Raw genomic sequence first — 26745 nt, 5'->3', positions numbered from 1 at the left:
CTGGGCTCCTATTGGGAGGAAGGGTGGGATATAAATTTAATAATTAATTAATTGTTTATTAATTAATCAATAAACACACACACACACAAACAAACTTGTTTGGAATTCTCATAGTCATGGCCTTCCAGGAGACATGAAGCTGGTTGCTGTAGGGTAAGGCCAGGGAACTTGTGGCCCTCTGGATATTGTTGGACTCCAACTCCCATTAGTCTCAGCCAGCATGGCTAATGGTCAGGAATGATGAGAACTGTAGTCCATGCCTTGTTCTGGGAATGATGGCAGATCCTACGGAGAAAGAGGGAAAGCAAGGGTGGTCAGCCATTGCTGGACCATGGATAGCCCCAAGTGAGCAACTTACTCAGACCAAGGTTGGGAGTAGACCATTATCTCCATTCCATTCATGCTGTGGTGCAACACTGAGAGGGCAGGGAGTCTGGCAGGGTCGGCACCAGGTGTGACTGGGCCCTTGGGCACCAGCCTGCCCTGGGCCTGCAGCATTTGTAAGACTAAACACCCTGCCCGATGCAGGCAGCATGGGGCTTAAATAAGCCTGCCTCAATTACCTGTTGTGTCAGGGCGCATTCCCCACACACTGTGCACGCACGCCTGCTACCACCCAAGATGACAGTGGGGTGTCAACCCTTTAGGGATGTCCCTGCCATCATCTTGGTTGATGGCAGACATGTACGCTGACACACCAGGTAGGTGGAATGGGCAGGCTTATTTTAGCCCTGCACTGCCAGAATTGGGGGGTGGGGTTCCCTGGGGGTGCCAGGGAGCTCCCCGTGAACTCCCACTTTGTGATCCATGGCAGCATCAAGTTGTTGAGTCCTGCAATCCGACGCTGCCATGGATGGCTAAGTGGGAGCTTCCCCCTCCGACCGTAAAGGAGGTCTCCCTCAGGGGCCCTCGGCCAGGGCCCAACCTGGCCACACACTGGCGCCAGGCCTGGTGTCTGTTCTGGTAGCTTTGCAGGAGGAATGGAAATTTTTAATGCCTTGTGGTGTGTTTTCAGTGCAAGCCAAGACAGTGAGTGCTGGATGTTCCTTAAAACGGATATTCCACACTCCTGCTTTGATTTTTTTTTTTAAAGCCTCTAGCTCTTTAATCTACAGAAAAACATGCAGGCAGGACATTCTGTCTCCTGCTCAGCACAACATAATCCTGTCCCTCCCTCCTCCCAGCAATTGTTCTGGCCAGTGGTACCTAACTTAATTGTATTAAATATACCCTATAGCTTTAAATTTAAACAGACCAAGCTACTTTCCTTTCAGTCTATGCTGGCTTTTTTGTGCTAACTTCCAATGCCTTCCCATCATCACCGCCACTACAAACGTGATGGCTGTAGGCCTGTTTCTATTTGTTATCTGAATATTTGTTGTTTACTTGCTAGAATAATCATCATTGCATTGTTTAATCAATAGGCAGGAGTGAGGACAGGGAGGGGGAAAATCTTCCTCCATGACAAATTGCAACTGCTGCCAGATGATTTTTATTAGTAGTAGTAGTAGCAGCAGCAGCAGTAGTAGTTGGTTTAGCAAAAAGACTGTCCAGACTGTAGCACCTCTTTAAAGGGCCCTTTTGCTGCAGAAACTAATTCTCACGGCAGAACCAGAGGAGTACAGGAAGAAGCTGCCTTCTCCTGAGCCAGTCCATCTAGTTCAGTATCGTTGACCCTGACTGCACTGGAGGCTGGTGGCTCTGATGTCAGTGGGGCAGTGAATCTACTCTGGGTTTCAGCACCTTGGGCAGCTCCTTGAGAGTTTGAACTAAAATCTGGAGCGGAGTCATAGAATCATAGAATAGTAGGGTTGGAAGGGGCCTACAAAGCCATCGAGTCCAACCCCCTGCTCAATGCAGGAATCGGAATCAAAGCATTTCTGACAGATGGCTGTCCAGCTGCCTCTTGAATGCCTCCAGTGTCGGAGAGCCCCACTGACATCGGAGCCACCTGTCTCTACTGACTGACTAGCGGCGGCTCTCCAGGATCTCAGACAGAGGGTCCTGGAGATTCTGGGGACCTTCTGCATGCAAAGCAGATGCTCTACCACAGAGCTGTGCCCCTTCCCCCATCTTAACAGGAACTGTTTTGCTCTCCTTGCTGCTTCTGATATATATATATATATATCTTAAAAAAGAAAGTGCATTCAGATGTCATGGAAGAATGACTACGTGCATTTGTGGATGAGAGCATATATGCTTCTAGGTCCCTGCTGCCTTGTGGCCCAGTAGTATTAGTTGAGGAAAAGCTCTTGGTAGTTACACTGTCCATTTTGGGGTGATAGCATAGCAGCCTTAGAATTCGGTTTCCCTGTTGCTGAGCAGATCATACCAATTCAGAGCTGAGCCATACCAATTATTTATTTATTTATTTATTATTTGATTTATATCCCACCCTTCCTCTCGGCAGGAGCCCAGGGTGGCCATTTAGACTGCAGGCGATTGAACTGAATGTTCCTCCATGAAAAAACATTCCTCGTACACAGAAAACTAGTGTGTCAGGGAGACCTGCAAACTGCAAACCAGTCTCCCTGACATCTTGATTTTCTATGGGCAGGGAATAGGGTTGCTTTTTCTGTGGAGTAGCATTCAATCATGTGGGCCCCGCCTGCAGCCTGAAGTGGCATGACCTGACACAAGGTTAGCACCTTAATGAGAGCTAGGCCATGGGTTAGGGTTGCTTACAAAATGGAAGGACCGGGGTCTTTCTCTGTTGTATATGGCTGCTTAGAGCAGGGGTTCCCAAACTGTGGTGCGTGAACGTCATTCAGGTGGCCCATGGCATGCTTGCGTTAAGTTTTCAGATTGATTTTAATTATATTTTTACTGCTTCTTTTGTTTCTTATGTAGTATTGTGGCCCAATTTAAATGCCATGGAATTCAAATTGGAACACAATGAAATATAAGAAATTAAATATGCAGTAAAATATAATTAAAGCACACGGAAAAGTGGGCCGCAAAGACCCTCAGCAATTTTGAAGTGGTCTCTGTGTGTGGGGGAATTGGGAAACTGTTGACTTAGCTGTTTTGATGGTTAAGCAGTATATACATCCTCTTAAATAAATAAATACAGGCCTGAGGAAACCACAGATACGTTGTTGTTCAAATTGGCTGTTGGATGCTGATGCTCATTGCAGCTCTGGCTGCCCTGAATCCCACCTGAACACAGCTAGGCTTCAAAACTAATTTTTTATTAGGCAATGCAGGAATAGTTTAATAATCAATCCGTCTTCCCAGGGAATGCTGGGAATTGTAGCTCTGTGAGAGGAATAGAGGTAATTCTATCCTAACAACTCTCAGTAGCCGTAACAGTTCTTTGGGGGAAGCCATGACAGTTTAAAGTGATATGATATTGCTTTAAATGCAGAGTGCAGATGGGTCCTAAAGGAGTCTTAATCAGGAAGTCCCGAGTCAAGAGCCCTGTACAGACATTTAACGGCACACATATTATTGTATAAGTTTCTATGTTTGCCGCCCAGAGAGCTGTTTGCTAGTCGGGCGGGATATAAGCTGAATAAAATAATAATAAATAATAATAATGTCAGTGGGGTGATGTAATCTGCCCCACAGACATGGAGCCACTAGCTGCCCCTGCGTATAGGCAGGGGGTGGGACATCATGGTGGCAACCATTACCCCCAGCCTGTATCATATGTTCACTGTATGTGCTTATGATTAACATCTGTGAGCTTTGCACAGATGAATGCCCTGGTGAAATGTGCATCTGTGTAATAGAAGAGTGATTTCTGCAGACGTCTGAAATTTGTCACATTTAGAAAATTCAAGACTCAAGATTTTGAAAATTTTGATAGGTTACATTTCAAGCATGAAGACGTTTATTTTGGTTCATGTCCAAGCTAGGTGCTACTTTTGTAGCATGTTTAGCAGCCGCCTTAAATAATAAATAATGATATACCAGGTACAGGGGGATTGGGAGTTCATCGGGAGTACAGTGTGCCAGGAGGTTTGACTCTTCCACCCCCAGCTGCAATGCTAATTGTGCAGACACACGCAACTACCTATAGACACACATACATAGCAATTAGTGTTAGAAAAAAAACTCCCATTGGACCATCAAGAGCTTTAATCATTAATCTCATTGGTTGTGTGGCTGGGGGAAAAGGATTAAATCTCTCCTTCCCACGTGCTGTGCTCTCAGTGAATATCCCACACACTTTGTTCTTAATAAAAAAAAAAGAGAGAGAGAGATGTTATTGGTAAACATGCTATGAAGGTAATGTCTGGTTCATTCCTCAAATTCATGTGTTTTCTCATGGGCACATATGTATGTGCACCCACCATTCCCCGGCTCAGGGTATGGTTTGCAGGCACATGAGGCCACCACCTTGCCGAAGCTAAGCACGTCTGGGTCTGGTCAGTGCCTGGATGGGAGACCACCTGAGAACCACATGTATGCTGCCTTGAGTTCCTTGATGAAAGAAAGGCAGAGTATAAATGTGAGAAGGCAAATAAATAAATAAAGGGCATGCATAGTTCATTCTCAAAAAACTGAAGTTTAATTCAGAAATCAACACCTAGAATATAGTGGCAGCTGGTAGGGTGGCAGGCTGGGAGACCAACAGTAGGTGGAGCCAGAGGCAATGAGGGGCGAAGCCAACTGGTTCTAGTTTTCTCTCCATCCTCTTCCCTGCTGAGTTCTACAAGGGCAACACTGAGGCTAAGGAGGAGGAAATGGACAGGCAGTGCCGCCTCCAGACATTGGCTGTAAGTAAGAAGGCAGGGCAGATGAGGGCTGGCTGATGGTAGGCTGAGGTTGGTGGGGCAGTGTCCCATTTACCCAAATGGACCAGCCTCCCCTGCCAGACTCTGAATACATACGAAACTTTGCAAACTGAACACTTAAAACCTCAGTCCTTTCACTGAACATTTCCTCTTCACAGCTCCCTACAGTTAAAATGTTTTTAGCTAATCAAGTTCCTGGGAATTGGGGGGGGGGATCATTTTTGAAATGAATAATTGTTGAGCAGTGATTGACAACAACTGTTTATCTGGGTGTGTGTTTTTTCCTTTGTTTTTGGAATGCATGACTGGGTTAAAATTAGGAGGCAGGAGAAGATTCTGCTGCCGTAAACTTGGATAAAGGTGAATAAAACCATCGACGACAAATAAATATAAATCTTCTGCTGTCTCTGTTACCATGAGAAGACTTCAAATAAAGTTTAAAATAAGGAGTTTTGCTTCTGTTCAAACAGCCTCTGCGAGGGAAAAACCCTGTAGACCTCATTACAGTTGATTCCTTAATAGAGCTCCAGGATTCCCAGAGTCCCTTTCAATACTGGATAGTTAGTGTTCTTGAGAATATTGGAGGAAGATTACGCCTTCGCTATGTGGGATTGGAGGAGACTGAATCCTATGACCAGTGGTTGTTTTACTTGGATTACAGACTTCGACCAGTTGGTTGGTGTCAAGAGAATAAATACCGGCTGGATCCACCTGCAGGTACAGAAAAAGAAAAAGTTTCCAAATTCTTCTAATGTTATTTTTAAGGGCAGTCTCCCTTCCTACACATTTTGTGATTTTAATATTGTGATTAATGTTGCTTTACTAGAGCTTCTCTTTGGTTCCTTTTGATGTCAGTACGAAGGGGTTAATGCTACCAATTTAAAGGGATGGAAAAAGGCAAATTCCATGCTAGCGATAATTAGGAAAGGTATTGAAAATAAAACAGCCGATATCATAATGCCGTTGTATAAATCTATGGTGCGGCCGCATTTGGAATACTATGTACAGTTCTAAGAACATAAGAACATAAGAACATAAGAAGAGCCTGCTGGATCAGGCCAGTGGCCCATCTAGTCCAGCATCCTGTTCTCACAGTGGCCAACCAGGTGCCTGGGGGAAGCCCGCAAGCAGGACCCGAGTGCAAGAACACTCTCCCCTCCTGAGGCTTCCGGCAACTGGTTTTCAGAAGCGTGCTGCCTCTGACTAGGGTGGCAGAGCACAGCCATCATGGCTAGTAGCCATTGATAGCCCTGTCCTCCATGAATTTGTCTAATCTTCTTTTAAAGCCGTCCAAGCTGGTGGCCATTACTGCATCTTGTGGGAGCAAATTCCATAGTTTAACTTTTGTCTGTCCTGAATCTTCCAACATTCAGCTTCTTTGAATGTCCACGAGTTCTAGTATTATGAGAGAGGGAGAAGAACTTTTCTCTATCCACTTTCTCAATGCCATGCATAATTTTATACACTTCTATCATGTCTCCTCTGACCCGCCTTTTCTCTAAACTAAAAAGCCCCAAATGCTGCAACCTTTCCTCGTAAGGGAGTCGCTCCATCCCCTTGATCATTCTGGTTGCCCTCTTCTGAACCTTTTCCAACTCTAGAATATCCTTTTTGAGATGAGGCGACCAGAACTGTACACAGTATTCCAAATGCGGCCGCACCATAGATTTATACAACGGCATTATGATATTGGCTGTTTTATTTTCAATACCTTTCCTAATTATCGCTAGCATGGAATTTGCCTTTTTCACAGCTGCCGCACACTGGGTCGACATTTTCATCGTGCTGTCCACTACAACCCTGAGGTCTCTCTCCTGGTCGGTCACCGCCAGTTCAGACCCCATGAGCGTATATGTGAAATTAAGATTTTTTGCTCCAATATGCATAATTTTACACTTGTTTATATTGAATTGCATTTGCCATTTTTCTGCCCATTCACTCAGTTTGGAGAGATCTTTTTGGAGCTCTTCGCAATCCCTTTTTGTTTTAACAACCCTGAACAATTTAGTGTCATCAGCAAACTTGGCCACTTCACTGCTCACTCCTAATTCTAGGTCATTAATGAACAAGTTGAAAAGTACAGGTCCCAATACCGATCCTTGAGGGACTCCACTTTCTACAGCCCTCCATTGGGAGAACTGTCCGTTTATTCCTACTCTCTGTTTTCTGCTTCTTAACCAATTCCTTATCCACAAGAGGACCTCTCCTCTTATTCCATGACTGCTAAGCTTCCTCAGAAGCCTTTGGTGAGGTACCTTGTCAAACGCTTTTTGAAAGTCTAAGTACACTATGTCCACTGGATCACCTCTATCTATATGCTTGTTGACACTCTCAAAGAATTCTAATAGGTTACTGAGACAGGACTTCCCCTTGCAAAAGCCATGCTGGCTCTGCTTCAGCAAGGCTTGTTCTTCTATGTGCTTAGTTAATCTAGCTTTAATCATACTTTCTACCAGTTTTCCAGGGACAGAAGTTAAGCTAACTGGCCTGTAATTTCCGGGATCCCCTCTGGATCCCTTTTTGAAGATTGGTGTTACATTTGCCACTTTCCAGTCCTCAGGCACGGAGGAGGACCCAAGGGACAAGTTACATATCTTAGTTAGCAGATCAGCAATTTCACATTTGAGTTCTTTGAGAACTCTCGGGTGGATGCCATCCGGGCCCGGTGATTTGTCAGTTTTTATATTGTCCATTAAGCTTAGAACTTCCTCTCTCGTTACCACTATTTGTCTCAGTTCCTCAGAATCCCTTCCTGCAAATGTTAGTTCAGGTTCAGGGATCTGCCCTATATTTTCCACTGTGAAGACAGATGCAAAGAATTCATTTAGCTTCTCTGCAATCTCCTTATCGTTCTTTAGTACACCTTTGACTCCCTTATCATCCAAGGATCCAATCGTCTCCCTAGATGGTCTCCTGCTTTGAATGTATTTATAGAATTTTTTGTTGTTGGTTTTTATGTTCTTAGCAATGTGCTTCTCAAATTCATTTTTAGCATCCCTTATTGTCTTCTTGCATTTCTTTTGCCGGAGTTTGTGTTCTTTTTTATTTTCTTCATTTGGACAAGACTTCCATTTTTTGAAGGAAGACTTTTTGCCTCTAAGAGCTTCCTTGACTTTGCTCGTTAACCATGCTGGCATCTTCTTGGCCCTGGCGGTACCTTTTCTGATCTGCGGTATGCACTCCAGTTGAGCTTCTAATATAGTGTTTTTAAACAACTTCCAAGCATTTTCGAGTGATGTGACCCTCTGGACTTTGTTTTTCAGCTTTCTTTTTACCAATCCCCTCATTTTTGTGAAGTTTCCTCTTTTGAAGTCAAATGTGACCGTGTTGGATTTTCTTGGCAATTGGCCAGTTACATGTATATTTAATTTAATAGCACTGTGGTCACTGCTCCCAATCGATTCAACAACACTTACATCTTGCACCAGGTCCCGGTCCCCACTGAGGATTAAGTCCAGGGTTGCCGTCCCTCTGGTCGGTTCCATGACCAACTGGTCTAGGGAATAGTCATTTAGAATATCTAGAAACTTTGCTTCTTTGTCATGACTGGAACACATATGCAGCCAGTCTATGTCCGGGTAGTTGAAGTCACCCATTACTACCACATTTCCTAGTTTGGATGCTTCCTCAATTTCATATCTCATCTCAAGGTCTCCCTGAGCATTTTGATCAGGGGGACGATAGATCGTTCCCAGTATTAAGTCCCTCCTGGGGCATGGTATCACCACCCACAACGATTCTGTGGAGGAGTCTGCCTCTTTTGGGGTTTCGAGCTTGCTGGATTCAATGCCTTCTTTCACGTATAGAGAGACTCCGCCACCAATACGTCCTTCCCTGTCCTTCCGATATAGTTTATATCCAGGGATAACCGTATCCCACTGGTTTTCTCCATTCCACCAGGTCTCCGTTATGCTCACTATATCAATGCTCTCCTCTAAGACCAAGCACTCCAGTTCTCCCATCTTGGTTCGCAGGCTCCTAGCATTAGCGTACAGGCACTTGTAAGCAGTGTCTCTCTTCAAGTGTCTTTGGCACTTGTGGTTAGGCCTGTGGTAATTTTGCTCTTCTGAATTTATATCCTGTGCCCCTGCTCTCACAATGCCTACTTCTAGGCCTACCCCTTTTAAAATTTCATCATTTCTTTGGTTTTTATCCCAGGGGAGAGGTTTATTCCAAACCGGACCTTTCTCAGCTCCTGTCGGGTTTCCCCCCTCAGTCAGTTTAAAAGCTGCTCTGCCACCTTTTTAATTTTAAGTGCCAGCAGTCTGGTTCCATTCTGGTTCAAGTGGAGCCCGTCCCTTTTGTACAGGCCCGGCTTGTCCCAAAATGTTCCCCAGTGCCTAACAAATCCAAACCCTTCCACCCGACACCATCGTCTCATCCACGCATTGAGACTGCGAAGCTGGGCCTGTCTGGCTGGTCCTGCGCGTGGAACCGGTAGCATTTCAGAGAAAGCCACCTTGGAAGTCCTGGCTTTCAGCATCCTACCTAGCAACCTAAATTTTGCTTCCAGGACCTCACGGCTGCATTTCCCCATGTCGTTGGTGCCAACGTGCACCACGACCACTGACTCCTTCCCAGCACTGTCTACCAAACTATCTAAACGACGGGCGATATCCGCAACCTTCACACCAGGCAGGCAAATCACCTTGCGGCCTACACGCCCATCACACACCCCACTGTCTATGTTCCTAATGATCGAATCACCCACTACAAGGATCCCTCCACCCCCTGGAGATATGTCCTCGGCACGAGAGGATAGCTGCTCATCCACCAAGGAATGGGTCCCTTCTAAGGGATTGTTTCCCTCTTCCTCAGCTGGATGCTCTCCTTCCCCGAGACCATCATTCTCCATGATAGCAGGAGAGCTATCATCGTTGGAGTGGGACACAGCTATAACGTCCCTGAAGGCCTCCTCCACACACCTCTCTGCCTCTCTCAGCTTTTCCAGGTCCGCCACCTTGGCCTCAAGGAAATGAAGTCGTTCCCGGAGAGCCAGGAGCTCATTGCACCGAGAGCACACCCACGACTTCTGTCCAACAGGCAGATAGTCGTACATGCTGCAGGCGGTGCTGCAGGCGCCTCATCTCAAAAAGGATATTATAGAGTTGGCAAAGATTCAGAAGAGGGCAACCAGAATGATCAAGGGGATGTAGCGACTCCCTTACGAGGAAAGGTTGCAGCATTTGGGGCTTTTTAGTTTAGAGAAAAGGCGGGTCAGAGGAGACATGATAGAAATTATGAAAAATGATAAAATTATGCATGGCATTGAGAAAGTGGATAGAGAAAAGTTCTTCTCCCTCTCTCATAATACTAGAACTCGTGGACATTCAAAGAAGCTGAATGTTGGAAGATTCAGGACAGACAAAAGGAAGTACTTCTTTACTCAGCGCATAGTTAAACTATGGAATTTGCTCCCACAAGATGCAGTAATGGCCACCAGCTTGGATGGCTTTAAAAGAAGATTAGACAAATTCATGGAGGACAGGGCTATCAATGGCTACTAGCCGTGATGGCTGTGCTCTGCCACCCTAGTCAGAGGCAGCGTGCTTCTGAAAACCAGTTGCCGGAAGCCTCAGGAGGGGAGAGTGTTCTTGCACTCGGGTCCTGCTTGCGGGCTTCCCCCAGGCACCTGGTTGGCCACTGTGAGAACAGGATGCTGGACTAGATGGGCCATTGGCCTGATCCAGCAGGCTCTTCTTATGTTCTTATGTTCTTATGATGGAAAGATCTGTCATTTTTGGTTCTCTCAGTTCCTCATTTTTCCATTCTTAGGTTGCTTTCACACTTCACTTTATTTCGTTATTCCGACAATTTCCTACCTGGTAATTTGCACATTTCATTTGCTCTTTCGCATGACTTAAAAGCTGGTTCTGGAAATCTAGTGGAATCTAGTGGAAATTTAGTACTCATTTCCTTGATAAATGATTCCAGAAATAATACAATTGCATGCTTGGCAATCCAGAAAATTGTGGGATTTTTGCACTAGCTGCAGCTGCTCACATGACAGTCATCCAGGCATGCAATACATTCCTGCCCTTTACGTGCACTTCATTTTATTTTGCCTGGTTTTTTTTCCTGACAAAATTTTTACCAGTATTCCAGTGTCGGTTCGGGTAGCAGATCCCCATTCTTTTCCCACACACACCTCTGTGTCCAGACACTAACTCATGCAGTGAATTATGGGGGAACTAGATGAGGGACTGAAACAAGACATTGTTCGTTGCAGCAGCGTGAAAGACGTTTGCGCAAAATGCTGGTATATCGCCCCAAAAAGCCATTGTTCCTTAATGCAACAAGCGTTATAGTGTGAAAGGAATTTTAGACATTGGGACAGAAGTGCTACCATTTTAATCCACAAAACTGACACAATAAACCCATGTGTGAAAGTGGCCTTAAATTCAGCTCTCATCTGCAGCAGTGTGCATTTTTTTAAAAAAAAATCCTCATCAAAATTCTCCAGCATTTGAGAGCAAATTTCTCCTAATAAACACATTTTTGTAGGCAGGTTTGACAAATGTCCACATTTTTCCAAGCCATTTCTCATCATATAATGCATTTTTGTACATTATTTTCACTTATATATCCATTTTGTGTACACTTTCCCCCCATATATATAGGTTTTTGTAAACGTTGCTTAGTTGAAAAATTGCACTGCAAAATTCACATGTGTGAGTTTTAAACGCTGGCTGTGTTTCAGTTCTCAGATTGTTTCGGAAAGTGTGGATTTGATAGATTCGGCTTGATATGCAAACTGAATTGAAATGTTCACCTATCCCTAGCATTGGCACACCCCTAGGCTGCTTTCAGGTGGGTCCTAGTGCTACCCAGTCATCGCTCTTCTGCCGTTAAGCTACAAGCAGAATTGCAATTAATTTCCCACACTATTGAGAGCATTGCACTATTGCTGCACCACATTCTGTTATGTTTTGTCCACACCAGTGGGCATGGCACAATTGCTGTGGGTGGGATCATTTGAAGCACAAGCATGCATTCGCTACAGCCCTTGGCAATGGATGCCATTTGATGACCCCTATTTATTTATCTTTTAATCAGTCCCTTAATTAGCACTAAAATGCTTTCCTGGATATATGAAAGAGAGGGATAGCACCATAGTAATTTAGCACTTTAGTAATGCTAATTTTTTTGTTGTGGTATACTGTTATAATGCCATAATACAATGCAATTTTTTTTAAAGGATGATAACAAAACTTTATGGTCACCACCATTTTAGCAACATACTTAATGGTGGCAACTGGAAAGGTGTTTGGTTTTTTTTAAGTGAAAAGTGTGCTACTTTTACATGGTTTGGAAGAATGCCCAAACGGGGCTTTTTTTGGTTGTATGAAAGAACATAAGAAGAGCCCAGCTGGATCAGTCCAAAGAGCCATCTATGGCCTCTGTCAGTGGAAGTAGAAACATAGCGCTTAAGGCTAGTAGCCATTGATCAGTGTTGATTGGTGACTCCATGTCAGTGGGGCAATGAAATCTGCTCTGGGTTTTAGTCCAAATTTTCAAGGAGCTGTCCAAGATAAACCTTTACTGTGGATATTTTGGGTGCTTCCAGACTGTTGGTATTTTCGAATAGGATTCAGTCATATACAGGAAGTGGCAGCTGGTGGCTTCATTTCAGTGGGGCAATTGAATCCACTCTGAGTTTTAGTCTGAAGTTCCACAGAGATATCCAAGGAGGTTTCAGTACCTTGGACAGCTCCTTGGAAGTTTGGACTAAAACCTGGAGCAGATTCCACTGCCCCACTGATATGGATCCACCAGCAGGCACTCCTGTCAAAGCACTATAAGACTTCTCTGTTGCTGGAATGTGCACTTGTGGATCCTTTGGAAGATGTGTGTTTCAAAAATGGATTGCCAGGTCACCTAAAGTAACTTTACAGATGTGATACAGTTTGAGGGATGGGACTTCTCTCGAACTGCATGTGTGGCTTTCTGTTCAAATGGAACCTATTTCTCACCAAGGTCAAAGTAAGGAAAATTGGTTCTGAGAGTTTGTGGAAAAAGCAAGCTGCGCAGAGCACTGATTGGTGTGTATCTGTAATATCATGAACTACTACTATTATTATTGATATGTAGGAGACCTAAAATGGGAATGATGCTCTCTGGCTGTCGATATTAGGTCTGGACCCAGAAAGAAGAGGGGCAGGGAAGCAGAGCACTCCTCAAGATTGGTTGGGGAGATTGAGCTTTCCCAGACATGACCTGAAAAACACTTGTAGTGAGGGGTGGGTGAATATTGTCAAATTTGGTTTCTTCTTGTTTCTCATTTTTCTAATCTTAAGTTCACTTTTCCACATTTCCAAATCAGTTTGCAGTTTTAAAATAGTCCTACAGCAAATAGGTCTGCATCTGTGTTAGAATTGCTTGTTAATATGTTTTTTTAATAATGTTTTTAACCCTTTTTTAAAAGATGTTTTTAAACCTTTTTTAAAAAATGTTTTTAACATTATTTTGGTTTAATGTATTTTAAGGTCTGTTTTTTTTATGATGTTTTAAAGTGTTTTTAGTGCTTCTGTTTGCCACCCTGGGCTCCTGCTGGGAGGAAAGGTGGGATATAAATCAAATAATAAATAAATAATAAATAGTCATCTAGTGTATATTTCTTCTAACAGACACATTTTTATGCAATTTGGCCCAATATAAACATTTTTTCAAGCAATTTTTCTAATATAATGGATTTTTGTATGTTATTTTCACAAATATGTGCATTTGTGTGTACATTTTACCCCAGTGTACACATTTTTGAAAACATTATTTGGCTGGAAAACTGCATTGGAAAGTTTGGAGAAGTGCAAATTTCAAAGTATGACAGCGTTTTAGTTCCTGTGCTGTTTCAGGAAGTGCAAATTAGAGAGGTTCACCTTTCAATGCAAAACTGATTTGAATTCCTCCCCCATCCTTAGTTCATAGAATAGAATCTTAGAATAGTAGTTGGAAGGGGCCTATAAGGCCATCAAGTCCAGCCCCATGCTCAGTGCAAGAATCCAAGTTAAAGCATCCCCAACAGGTGGCTGTCCATTGTAGGTGAGGCTGCTTGATAAAGAAGATGGAGAGGTGTAGCCTTGCTTGCTTGCTGAGTCCTGGGATCAGAGTTTTGCTCTGGACGTAGGAGCCAAGTTGTGCTAAGCTGATGTGTGTGCGAAGAGAGACGGCAGAAGACAAGAGTTGAGGTTGAGACAGAAATGGCTAATTCCTGAACTTCTAGTTCTTTTACCACTATAATATTGATGAGTTTGACTCTTCAGTGCAGCTGGGATCTTTTGAATTTCATTACATCAGCCACCGCCACATTTTCGCTCAGAGAAAAGACCTTTGCACCTTTCCTCTGTTCGGAACAGAAGATAGGGTGAGCTGTAGACTTGGGAGAGACTCCTGTTGCAAATCCCTGGTGACTGCTGCCAGTCAGTGTAGACAGTACTAGATAAACTAATGGTATGGCTCAGCTTAAAGCTCTTTCCTGTGTTCCTCCAATGAAATGTGGGCATGTTTAAGGGGACATATTCAATGTACGAGAGCATACAGTCATGCTCGTTGTGTATAGGAGGTACTGTCGGGCACACTGGTGCCCACGGGTGCCACACTGACAACCGCTGAGGTTGAGTGAGGTGGCAGCCTCAGGCAGAAGATTTGGGGTGTCATGAAAGGGCCTCTTCTTGTTAGATATTTAGGCCACATCATATATTTAAATTATTATTATTATCTTATTATTATTATCTTTATTTATACCCCGCCATTTTTCCAAAACTGGAACTCAGCGTCATACCACTTTAAACAGTCATGGATTCCCTGAAAGAATCCTGGGAGCTGTAGTTTGCTAAGGGAGCTGAGAGTTGTTAGGAGACTAGGGTTGCCAGGTTCAGGGTCTGAGACTGATGCTGCATCTTTAGGAGAAGAGAAAGTCAGCCAAGTGCAGGTGTTCTTGCAACCCTGTAAATGGGAAAAACCACAAGGTGGAATTCTCCCTTCCCCCTGCACAACTTTTTCTTTAGGAGAAGAGAAAGTCAGCCAAGTGCAGGTGTTCTTGCAACCCTGTAATGGGAAAAACCACAAGGTGGAATTCTCCCTTCCCCCTGCACAACTTTTTCTTTAGGAGAAGAGAAAGTCAGCCAAGTGCAGGTGTTCTTGCAACCCTGTAATGGGAAAAACCACAAGGTGGAATTCTCCCTTCCCCCTGCACAACTTTGAAAGATACAGAAGACCTCTTGGAGGCTGGCCTATCTTTAAAAGTTGTGCAGGGGGAAGGAAGAATTCCACCTTGTGGTTTTTCCTATTACAGTGTTGCAAGAACACATGCACTTGGCTGACTTTCTTTTCTCCTAAAGATACAGGATCAGTCTCAGGCCATGAACCTGGCATCCCTATAGGAGACCCCTCTTTTCCCCCTCCCCAAGAGCTACAATTCCCAGAGGTTTAACAATCAGTCCTGAAGGGAACTCTGGGATAGGGATGGAATCTGACCACTGCCGCCAATTCACCCCATGCCCACCCAAACCTCGTAACTTGGGGAAGGAGGAGGCAGGAGAGGAGACCCTACCCAGCAGAATAATAGAATGGAAGCCACAGCAACAGTTTCCCCAACCAGGGCCAGACCACGGAGGAGGAAGAGGAGGCGCCACTCCATGGGGCAAGCTGCAGACTGAGAAGGGTGAAAAATCTGCTTAATTTTGACTGCGGATGGTCAGAATTAAGCAGATTATTCACCCATCCTAACCTGCAGCCTGTTGCTTGCCCCGTGGAATGGCACCTGCTCTTCCTTTTCTTCCTCCATGGTCTGGCCCTGCTGAAAGCATGTTGGACAGCTCCTTCAGATTAAACCTGGAGCGGATTCACTGCCCCGCTGACATTGGAGCCGCCAGCCTTCACTGGTGAAGTGCCAAGGCTTTGCTTTATTTTCTTTGGTAACAGATTTACTGAGCTTTGATTTAGAGAGGTGAGCTCTAGCTAGTTGGATAACCGCTTATCTCTCCCAATGTGTTGCTTTCTGGGCTTACACTTTCGTGGGGGTGCAGTCAGGCAAGAGACTGCCCCAGAAGGAGAGGTTTTATTTTAATCTCAGCGTCCCTTGGTGAAAGGATTTATAGGCATTAAAAACAGCAACAGTTTTGCTTAAAAGCATGGAGTGATGTAGCAAACCCAAATAACAAAGCCTGTTTTGAGTTGGTTTATGGTGTTCATACCCTACAGTTGTGGCCATCACTGGGTCCACAGGGCAGCTTAAAAACAGGCACCCCTTTTAGTTCTTTGGGACAATGGATGGAACGATCTGTCAGTTTCGGTTCTCGTGAGTTTCTCATTTTTCCAGTCTCAAAATCAGTTCACATTTCTGCAGAAATGTGTGATTAAAAAAAAAAAATCCTTATGAAAATTCTTCAGCATTTTAATGTGAATTTTTCCTAATGCACTCATTTTGTATGTTGTTTTGAATAATGTATGCATGTTTGCAAGCTATTTCTCCTAATATACATTTTTGTACGCAATGTTCACTAATAGATGCCTGTTTATGCACATTTCCCCTTAAAATATATGCACTGTTAAAACATTGTTTGAAGAACCACATTACAAAATCTGGATTAGTACAAATTTTGAAGGATGGCTGTGTTTTGCTTCTTCTACAGTTCTGGAAAATGCAAATTTGATAGATTTCTCTTTAAATGGAAACTGAATTGAATTTCTCTGCCACCCCTAATTAGGAGAAACCCAGAGGTAATTGTACATTAGGGATGGAGGGCCTGTGGTTCTCAAGACGTAGTGGGACTACAACACCCATTATTTATGTGTGTATTTAGTTTATTAATTTGTGGGTCGCTTTTCACATGCATTTCAGGATGATTTACAAATATACCATAAAAACAGTTAAAATGTTTTTAAAAACCGAACTAACCCCCCTCCCTGAAGGGTTGAAAACCATACAAAATAAACACCTCTAAGGCCAAGGACCTTTTCATCCAGCTGGAAAAGTTTGTTGAAACAAACATCTTTTCCATTGTTTCCGGAAAGTACAAATAGTGGGCATTATCCCCGACCGTCGGTCATGTTGGATGGGGCTGATAGGAGTTGGGAGTCCAACGTCCTCTGTAGGGGCATAGGATCTCTACCCCTGAATGCTCCTTGGACAGCTTCTTGAAAGTTTGGATTAAAACCCGGAGCGGATTCACTGCCCCACTGACATCGGAGCCACCAGTCTCCACTGGTAATATACTTGTTACGAGCAAAAATGTTGCCAAGTATTTCAAGTTCTGCAAAAAAATTTCTTTAGACTGCATGTTAAGCAAATCAAATTACATTGTTTTAAAAATGGTGTGTGTGAGGTGGTGATGATCCTGAACATAATGAAAAAGCCCCTGTCTGTATTTTGTAAGATGGGATGGAAGCAGTGCTGGCTGGCACCCATTGGGACTGGTGGAGCAGAAGGCAGGGAGCCCAACATCAGGGGAAGCCAGAGCCAATGACAGGCAGAGCCAGCTAATTATAGTTTTTTCCCCATCCTCTTCCCTGCTGAGTTGCGCAAAGGCAACCCTGAGATCAAGGAGGAGGAAGGTGACAGGCAGGGCCACAAACATGGACTGGTTGTAAGTTAGAAGGCAGGCAGATGTGAGCCGGCTGTGGGCAGACTGAGGTTGGTGGGGGCAGCGCGCCATTTGCCTGAATGGAACAGCTTGCGCTGGATGGCAGAACTTTGCATAAGACTTTATGTCTGGTGCAAAACAGATCTCGGGTTAGTACCAAAACTCTGTGGAAACAAACGGATGTTCCTCGTTTTGGAAAATATAAATGCCAGCAGTTATTTGGATCTGTCTCTAGCACTATTCAGAACATATGGGCGCCTTTCAAGGCAGAAGGCATACTCAAAATAGACTCCTTTTCCTTACTAATCAGTTGAACAAAAGAATATATAAAGCTGCTTTAGACTGAGTCAGACCATCTTCTAGCCTATTATTGTCTACTCTGACTGGCAGTGGCTTTCCAGGGTCCTATGCACTTATTCTTCCATTTTTCCACCTTTGACTCCTTCTGCTTTTCCATCATTTTGACACGGCTCTTCAGAGTCTTCATAAGCCTGGTTATGAATTATGAAAATCAAGTAAGTTTCTAGTCCATAGGACTGGCAAGAAAAATAACTGATACAGTAATGGGCTAAGATACAGAAGGCTTGAGTTCAGATCTCTATGAGCCTGAATCTCGTTATGTGATTTTGGTCAAGCCACTGTCTTCTGAGGTGGTTGCAATGATAAAAGAGATAAGAACCACCAAACATTTGTTATAATGAAAGGCAACCTTATGTGACTATTGCATTTCTACAGATTGCGGTTTGTTTTTTAGCAAAACAAACCACAATCCCCAGTTTGAACATAACGCTAAACCAGGGATTGTGATTTCTTTCTTCTCCACTCAAAGTAACCCAGACTGGTGCATTCATGGCAAACCATTAACTCTGTTCTACCTGCTTCATATAATGTATTACTCATATAGGCCTCATTTACACATCTGATGTGCAAAACTGGTGTGTCCTTCATATCTGGTGTGAAGCATTGTGCGTGTATGTAAATCCAGAATTTGAAATAAATATTGCAGAATATGTACATGTTGCTGAAACATCCATGTGATTTATGATGTTGTTTATTGTAGAAATCTATTCTCTGAAGACTGTGTCTGAATGGCAATCTGCTCTGGATAACTCCCTTGATGAGGCAGCAAGGTTTCCCCTGCCTATGGAAGTGTTTAAGGTAGGATCTATTATTTCTTTTTCAGCTGAAGGAACTTCTAGTTTAAACTTCAGTGGTGTCACAGCATTGCACAGTTGATCCATTTCGGTTCAGAATAAAGACTGGAGAATTGGACTTCATGGATACTACCATCTCCTTGCACAATACCTCTTCTTCTTTAGCCTTAGTGCTGCTGCCGCCATTTTGAAGACTTTGGCCATTTATGGGTTGTAGTCATCTAAGTCCTACTCAGAGTAGACCCAGTGAAATTAATGAACCTAAGTTAGTCATGTCTATGGATTTCAATGACTCTTCTCTGAGTAGGACTAACATTGAATACCACCCATTGTCTGCTTGCTTTATGTATTCAATGTTACAGCCTTCATGTTCTCCAGATCTTTGGACTCCAACCCCTGTCAGTCCTGTCAGCGTGGCCAGAAGTCAGGAGGGATTGGAGTTGTAGTCCAGAATATCTTGCTGGTGCCAAGATGGCTGCAGCAGCGGCATCACTAGCGGGAGTGCGGGGGGGTGCAGACCTCTGGCGTGCGCCCTCCCAGGGGCATGGACAGGGGTGGCTGTATGCACTCCAGGCTCACAGTGGAAGGCCCGTCCAGGCTTCACCGCCAGCAAGCGGGCGCCTGCTTTCGGCACGCACTGGACTGGGTGCCGGGGGGCCCTTGGCGAGCCCCCAAATCTTCTGCTGAGCGCACGCATCACCAGCCACCCCTGTACATGGCCCTGGGAGGGCACACGCCGGAGGGGCACCCAACCAGAGAAGCAGGCCTGGGAACGCCGGCGCACCTCCCACACCCCACCGATGCTGCTCCCGGTCTTGCCCGCCCACCTACGTGCCTCCGAGGAGGACCCGGAGCGCTTCTCGGCTCCTTTGCCAGGCAACGGCATGGGGCAGGGCGGCTCTGGGTGTCATCCCCCTCATGGTGTCACCCGGGTGCGATCTGCACCCCCGCACCCCGGTAGTGACACCCCTGAGCTGCAGGTTAGAATGGATGATTCTGACCTTTCACTTTCTGTGTCTAATGTTATTGTTTCACAGAGAAAAAAATAATCTCAACCCCTGAATGCATGATCGGAGTTTCCGTCTACTCCAGCATCACACAGTGAACATACAGAAAACTGCCTAAGATGAAGTCAGGCTTAGTATGTAGAGTCCATCTAGCTTAGCACTGGCTGCAATGATCTGCAACATCATTCTCAGGGTCTCCATCCCCTTGATCATTTTGTTTATGGCAGCTGTGAAAAAAGGCCAATTCCATGCTAGGCATCATTAGGAAAGGTATTGACAATGAAACTGCTGATATTATAATGGTGTTATCCAAATCTGTGGTGCGGCTGCATTTAGAATACTGTGTACAGCTCGGGTCACCTCATCTCAAAAAAGATATTGTAGAGCCGGAAAAGGTTCAGAAAAGGCCAGCAAAGATGATCAAGGGGATGGAGCGACTCCCCTATGAGGAAACGCTGCAGCGTTTGGGGCTTTTTAGTGTAGAGAAAAGATGGCTAAGAGGTGACATGATATAAGCATATAAGATTATGCATGGCTTGGAGAAAGTGGAGAGAGAAAAGCTTTTCTCCGTCTCTCGTAACACTAGAACTCATGGACATCCAACGAAGCTGAATGTTGGAGGATTCAGGGCAGCCAAAAGAAAGTACATCTTCACGCAGCACATAGTTAAACTATGGAACTCACTCCCACAGGCAGCGATCGCTACCGGTTTGGATGGTTTTAAAAGAGGATTAAACAAATACATGGAAGATAAGGCTACCAATGGCTAATAGTCATGATGGCTATCCTCGGCCTCCATAGTCAGAGGCAGAAAGTACCAGTTGCTGGAAACTGCAAGAGGAGAGAGCGCTCTTGTGCTCAGGTCCTGCTTGTGGGCTTCCCATGGGCATCTGGTTGGCCACTGTGAGAACAGAATGTTGGACTAGATGGGCCATTGGCCTGGCCGTTCTTATGTTCTTACATCTCAGGTAGAGGCCTTTTCCAGCATCAGTGCTTGAAATGGGTCTTGCCTGTGCAAAATTTGCTCTCTGTTGCTGTGCACTCTTCCCATTATCTTCACTTGGGAGATAATATTTTGGCAGACTATTTTAGGATGCCCCCTTTAGGATGCACACCTTCACGTGGTGAGGGGGTTTGAGAGTGTTGAAGAAGCTGAGAGCAATGCCATCAGGAGTCTAGACCAAGAGGCTAGACTCCTAGCAGGGGCACCCAAGGCAGAATGGTCATCTGAGACACCAGACTAAGATGTATCCAAACTCAGAGGAAGGCAATGGTAAACCATCTCTGAATACCTCTTACCACGAAAACGCTATGAACAGAGTATCCAAAATGCAACACGAGATAGTGCTGGAAGATGAGACCCCCAAGTCAGAAGGCACTCACCGAGGTACTGGGGAAGACCAAAGGACAAGTACGGGTGGTGCTGTGACTAATGACGCAGCTGGGTCAAAGCTGAAAGGAAGCCCAGAGGCTGATGTGCACAGATGCGAAAGGAGAGTCTGGAGTTGTACGATGGATTGATTCCATAAAGGAAGCCACAGACCTGAGCCTACAAGATCTGAACAGGGTGGTTCATGACAGATCCTCTTGGAGGTCACTGATTAATAGGGTCGCCATAAGTCGTAATTGACTTGAAGGCACATAACAACAACAAATTTTAGGATGGGTTTGAGAATTGGTGTCAATCTTTTACCGGATATACTGCTTTTTGTTTTATTAAGTATTAGCTGTTTTATTGTGGCTATTTATTATGGATCTAAGTATTTAATCTATTTGTGGTATCTTTGAGGACCTAATGGGTGGAGGAATGGGCTACAATAAATATATATTAATTAAAAGTAATGAGCAACATCAAGTGATGTCCACCCATTTGTGCAACAGAAATCTGCTTGCACAATGGGATTATCAGTGTTCATCTTTGCCCTCCAGTCCGTCCCCCCTGCCTGCTTCCTAAATCTGCTACAGAGTGTTCCAGATCCTTCCAGAGCAGATTTTAAGGGGTTGCAATAGGTGGGGGGGAAGAGAGGAAGGAGAAGTCCTATTGCACAAATGGACACTCATTTGCACAACGTTGGATCTCATTGGAGGTGGACAACTCTCTTCATTTCAGTTCCTCATTTCTCCAGTCTTAATTTCACTTCTCCAAATCTTTGCATCAGTTTGTGATTTTTTTAAAAAAAAATGTTCTCATGAAAATTCATCAGCATTTTAGTGCAAATTTTGCCAGATGTAATGGATTTTTATATGCTGTTTTCATTAACATATGCATTTTTATACACATGTTCCCCTAAGATTCACTTTTTGCACACATTATTTGCTTGGAAAACGGTCTTCTAAAACTCAGAGAACTGTGAATTTCAAAGGATGGCTGTGTTTTGGGTTTGCATACTGTTTTGGAAAGTACAAATTAGGCAGATTCACATTGAAATTCATACCATCCTCTTTCAACAAGCCTTTTAAGTAGAGACCTTATCCCAGTCTGTATCTGTGTTGGAATTGTTTTTGAAGATGTTTTTAAAGCTTTTTTAAAAATATGTTTTTAAAGATCTTTTAATATGTTTTTAAAGATGTTTCGTTTTAACCTATTTTAAAGTCTGTTTTTATGTTGTTGTAGAGTGTTTTTGTTTGCTGCCCTGGGCTCCTACTGGGAGGAACGGCAGGATATAAATTTAATTAATAAATAAAATAATAAGATAAATAAAATCTGAACTAAACCAAATTTCTCCCCCATCCCTGGATCTCCCCCAATATTTCTTTTGTTGCTGCTGCCTCCCCAGGACCAGCATCTTCTCAATGACTCCTGTTTTCTACATCACCATCCATCATTCTTGTCCTTGCCTAGATTTGAGTTTCTTGCTAGCTATGTCTGTCAAAGCGATAAATTCTCACCTTGAGCTGCCTTGCTTGAGAGTTCAGTTTCCCAGCAGGGAGAATGTATCGAAGAGAAAATTCTGTAGGTTTAATAAAAAGAGAAGATGATGAATTGCAGGCAAGCAGCGAGTGTCCTACACATACCTTGCAATATAGATCTTAGCAGGGGGTTACTGTTACTGCTTTCAGAAAGTGCTTGGTGCCTATGAAGAACAGGCAGTTGGAATTACCAGTATTAAAATACTATTATCGCTACAACATTGGTCAGTGATGGAAGCAGCCCTGCCTTTTGATGAAAATCAGGCTGTTGGAAAGCAATAGTTTTCCAGTGAAGGAAAACCACAAAAATGGCACATAAGTGGCAGGATTTGGCAACAACTGTGTTTGGAAGCATAGACTTTGTGGCCTCTGGAGTAGCATCCTTCAAATCTCACAGAATCCTGCAAACCCAGTTCCCATTTTAAAACCCCTGCCCTTTCCTGACCGTGGGGACATCCTCCCCAGGTATATCAGGCATGAGGAACCTCCAGCCCATGGGCCAAATTAAACCTGGCAGGTATGGGGCAGGTGAGAACATAGCTGCAAAGGAACAATTGGGAAACTTAAAGTGCACTTCCAATCGTTCCATGGCCAGCCGGGCTTGCATTCAGCACCTTTTCGATTTGGTGGCTAATACAAACCTGGCTGGGATCAGCTGCACTCAGTTGTGCCACACTATGCGCTTCTACCTGGGAGCAGGGATGGAAGGCTGTGTCAAGTTCAGTTCTCTCAGTTTCTATTTTTTCTGATCTTCATTTCTCCATATTTCTGCAGCAATCTGCATTTAAAAAAAATATCCTCATGAAAGTTCTTCAACATTTTAGTGTAAACTTCTCCTAATAGACACATTTATATGCCATTTTGATTCATCAACACATATTTGCAAGCATTTTCTCCTAATATGTTTCTGGGCGTTATTTTTGCTATTGTTTTATGCACACTTTTCCTTAATGCATTTTTTGTAAACACTGGTTGGCGAAATGCACTGCAAAATTCAGATGAGTGGGTGTTTCAAAGGTTTCTGCGTTTCGGTTCTAATATTGTTTTGAAAAGTGCGGATTTGATAGATTTGCCTTTCAGTGCAAACAACTGGATTTTTCCCACATCCCTACCAGGGAGCAAGCCCAATTCAACACAGTAGGACCTACTTTCATCCGAACATGTGTTGGAAGCCTTAGAACTGGGATCCCCAATATGATGCCCGTGGGCACTACAGCACCCTTACCCATAAACCTTGGCACTGGCAAGGGCTCCCTACCTTCTCATTTTTTAAAATGGACTTTTTTGGTTGTTTGGGGGGGTTGCCTGTTATGGGAAGAGAGTTGTCTGTTTTGGGATATGTATCTGTGTTTCGTCTCTTTTTGGGAGGAAAGGATTCTATGCATCACACTTTTTTCTTCTGTGAAATGGGTATTTTGGGGTGCCCACAACAGTTTCTTAGATTTCCAAATGTGCTCCCAACGCAAAAAATGTTGGAGACCCCCTGCCTTTAAGAATTTGACTTCCAAGGCTCTTGATTTATTTAAGTTATTTAAACATAACTGCAGCATGTCCTTTATCACAAAGTGATCCCACTTTGGTAAAACCCAAACCCATAATCCTAAAATGAGCACTTTAAAAATCCCAACAATTAGTATAGCAGTAATAATCCTACAAGTGCCCTGATGAATAATCCAGTTCGTAATAAATTAAGCTCATTTTTGACTATATTACATAACTTTTTCAAAGAGCACTTGGCTTGCGCAGATGAGCTGAGGAGACTGTGTGCAATCCCAATGAGTGGTATTCAAAGCTAGTCCTACTCAGAGAAGACCCACTGAAGTCAATAGACATAACTAACTTAGGTTCATTAATTTCAATGGGCCTACCTTGAGTAGGACTTAGTTGAATACAACCCAATGACTTTTTTAAAAAAAAGAATTGGTGACATTTTCATCCTCACATTGCAATATTTAGGATGTAACAAGAGATGTTCTTCATTCTGATTTCTTTGAGTCCCTAGCCATTGCACCGTACTGCCATTCAGGAGGCCACTGTTTTAATTTATCTTGATGCCTTAGAGCAGCCTTTCCCAACCAGTGTGCCTCCAGATGTTGTTGGACCACAATTCCCATCTTTCCTGGCCATTGGCAATGCTGGCTGAGGCTGATGGGAGTTGTGGTCCAACAACGTCTGGAGGCACACTGGTTGGGAAAGGCTGCCTTAGAGTAATAATATGACAGAGGTATTGTGGGAAATTAAAATGGCAGCTCTCCCACCTAGCTGACTGGAACCCATTGGACTGCATGAAAATAGGTGTTAAAAGGGGGAATAGAAGGCAGGTAGAGACTTTGGCAGTTGCCTGAGGTACTGATTCTGGGCCTGTTGCAATCTGTAAGCTTGAATGCACTTTCCCCCCCTTCTTAATTCTCATGATACTTTATGTATATTTTGAAGCACTAGAAAGTGGACAAAGAGAGGGTTTTTTCTTCCTGACTCGCAATGCTAGCCAGGGCCGGTTCCATGTTTCTGAGGGCCCTCAGGCACTGTGGACCCCTTGTCCCCTCCCTAAGGGCTCACTTTCTCGTGCCACCTGTCTTCATTGCTGTGGGAGCCTGCGGGGGGCCACTGCTACTGCTACCACATCCGCCTCCTCTGGGCACGCTCACACATCCTGTCAGTGGCTCTGGGTGCTCTGCTGCAAGCCCTCCCACGGCCACCACCACCGCCACTAGAAGCATGCCCTCTCAGAAGCAGTTTCCATGGCGCAGGACACTTCTTCCTCTCCCATGGTACCTCACCACAGTGGCTATGGTGTCCGTAAAATGAAGTTTCCTGTGCCATGGAATCTGCTTCTGAGGGGGTGGGGCTGACGTGTTTCTGGCTGTGGAAGGGTTCCAGGCAGAGCAGGAGCCTCCAGGGATGGGCACGCAAGCACAGAGGAGGTGGAGATGGTAGCAGCACTGGCAGGCCCCCACAGCAACAAAGATGGGCAGCAAAAGGAGTGCCAGGCCCAGTGCTGGTGAGTGATGAGCCCCTAGGAACTCATGGGCCACCAACGTGGGTGGCCTTTAAAGGAGGATACATGGAGGATAAGGCTATCAATGGCCACTAGCCATGATGTCTCTGTTATACCTTCACTGTCAGATGTAGTATGCCTCTGAGTACCATGTTCTGGGAATCAGGAACGAAGAGAGTGCTGTTACACTCAGTTTCTGCTTGTGGGCCTCTCATGGGCATCCGGTTGGCCAATGTGAGAGGATGCCAGACTAGGTGGGCCTTTGGTCTGATCCAGGTAGGGAGTAGAAATTTGATTCAGTTCGCATTTCAAGCCAAATCTATCAAATGCACAAGTTCCAAAACTATATGAGCAGGGCTGGCTCCAGGCATGCCAGGGCCCTTGGGCACCAGCCTGCCCCAAGGGCCCCCGCTCCCCTTCCGCAATCCGCAGCAGGAGTGCGGATCGCAGGACAGGAAACTCCGAGCTACCCACCATCACCCCGCTTCACCTACTGTTTTTTGCGGCTGCGCGCACTGCCCACACAGGGCTGCCATCAATCAAGATGGCAGCCAAGATTTCCGTAAGGGGCTGAAGCCTCTGCCACCATCTTAGTTGAGGGCATGCACGTGCACACATTGCTGCCATCAATGAAGATGGTGGCAGAGGCTTCAGACCCTTACAGAAACTTTGGCCGCCATCTTGATTGATGGCAACCTTGCATGCACTGCAAAAAAACAGCACAGAGAAAGGTAGGTGAAGAGGGGGAATGGTGGGCGGCTCGGAAGCTCCTCCTGTCCTGCAATCTGCGGCTCCTGCTGTAGATCACGGAAGGGGAGCAGAGGGGCCCCTGTAGCTCCAGGGGCCCTCAGGCCAGTGCCCCACCTGGCCGCCCTTTAGAACCAGCCCTGTATATGAGGAATGAAGCACAGTCATCCTTCGAAATTCGCACTTACTCAGATTTTGCAATGCAGTTCACCAACCCAACAGTGTTTACAAAAATGCATAGGTTAGGGGAAAGTGTGCATAAAAATGAATACATGAGTGAAAATAACATACAAAAATCCATTATATGATGAGAAATGGCTTGCAAAAATGTATACATTAGTCCAGACTGCCTACAAAAATGGGTTTATTAGGAGAAATGAGCTCTAAAATGCTGGAGAATTTTCACAAGGATTTTTTTTTAAAAAACTCAAATTGCTGCAGAAGTGTGGAGAGCTGAATTTATGACTGGAGAAATGGAGAGAACCGCAGTTGACAGACCTTTCCATCCCTAGATCCAAGAGGGCTTTTCTGAGGTTCTCAAGCTCCAAGTGATAAAAGAGGTTAAGCCTCATACAACATAGAGATGCCTCTTGAAAGAAAAGGATG

At 44.5% G+C, this 26745-nt stretch overlaps 1 protein-coding gene across 5 annotated transcripts in view; it reads left to right on the top strand.

Annotated features, from left to right (window-relative positions):
* The window catches only part of SFMBT2 (Scm like with four mbt domains 2), a 127408-nt gene that overhangs the window by 38962 nt on the left and 61701 nt on the right, over window positions 1-26745 (top strand). For all 5 annotated transcript variants that reach the window (XM_061638291.1, XM_061638292.1, XM_061638293.1 and 2 more), the window contains exons 6-7: window positions 5213-5459; window positions 18384-18481. In XM_061638291.1, the coding sequence (XP_061494275.1) occupies window positions 5213-5459; window positions 18384-18481 (345 nt within the window). The remainder of the gene's footprint in view (window positions 1-5212; window positions 5460-18383; window positions 18482-26745) is intronic.

This window comes from Rhineura floridana, chromosome 8 (assembly GCF_030035675.1).
Source record: "Rhineura floridana isolate rRhiFlo1 chromosome 8, rRhiFlo1.hap2, whole genome shotgun sequence".
Classification (NCBI taxonomy): domain Eukaryota; kingdom Metazoa; phylum Chordata; class Lepidosauria; order Squamata; family Rhineuridae; genus Rhineura; species Rhineura floridana.
This window is presented reverse-complemented; position numbering and strand designations above follow the sequence as displayed.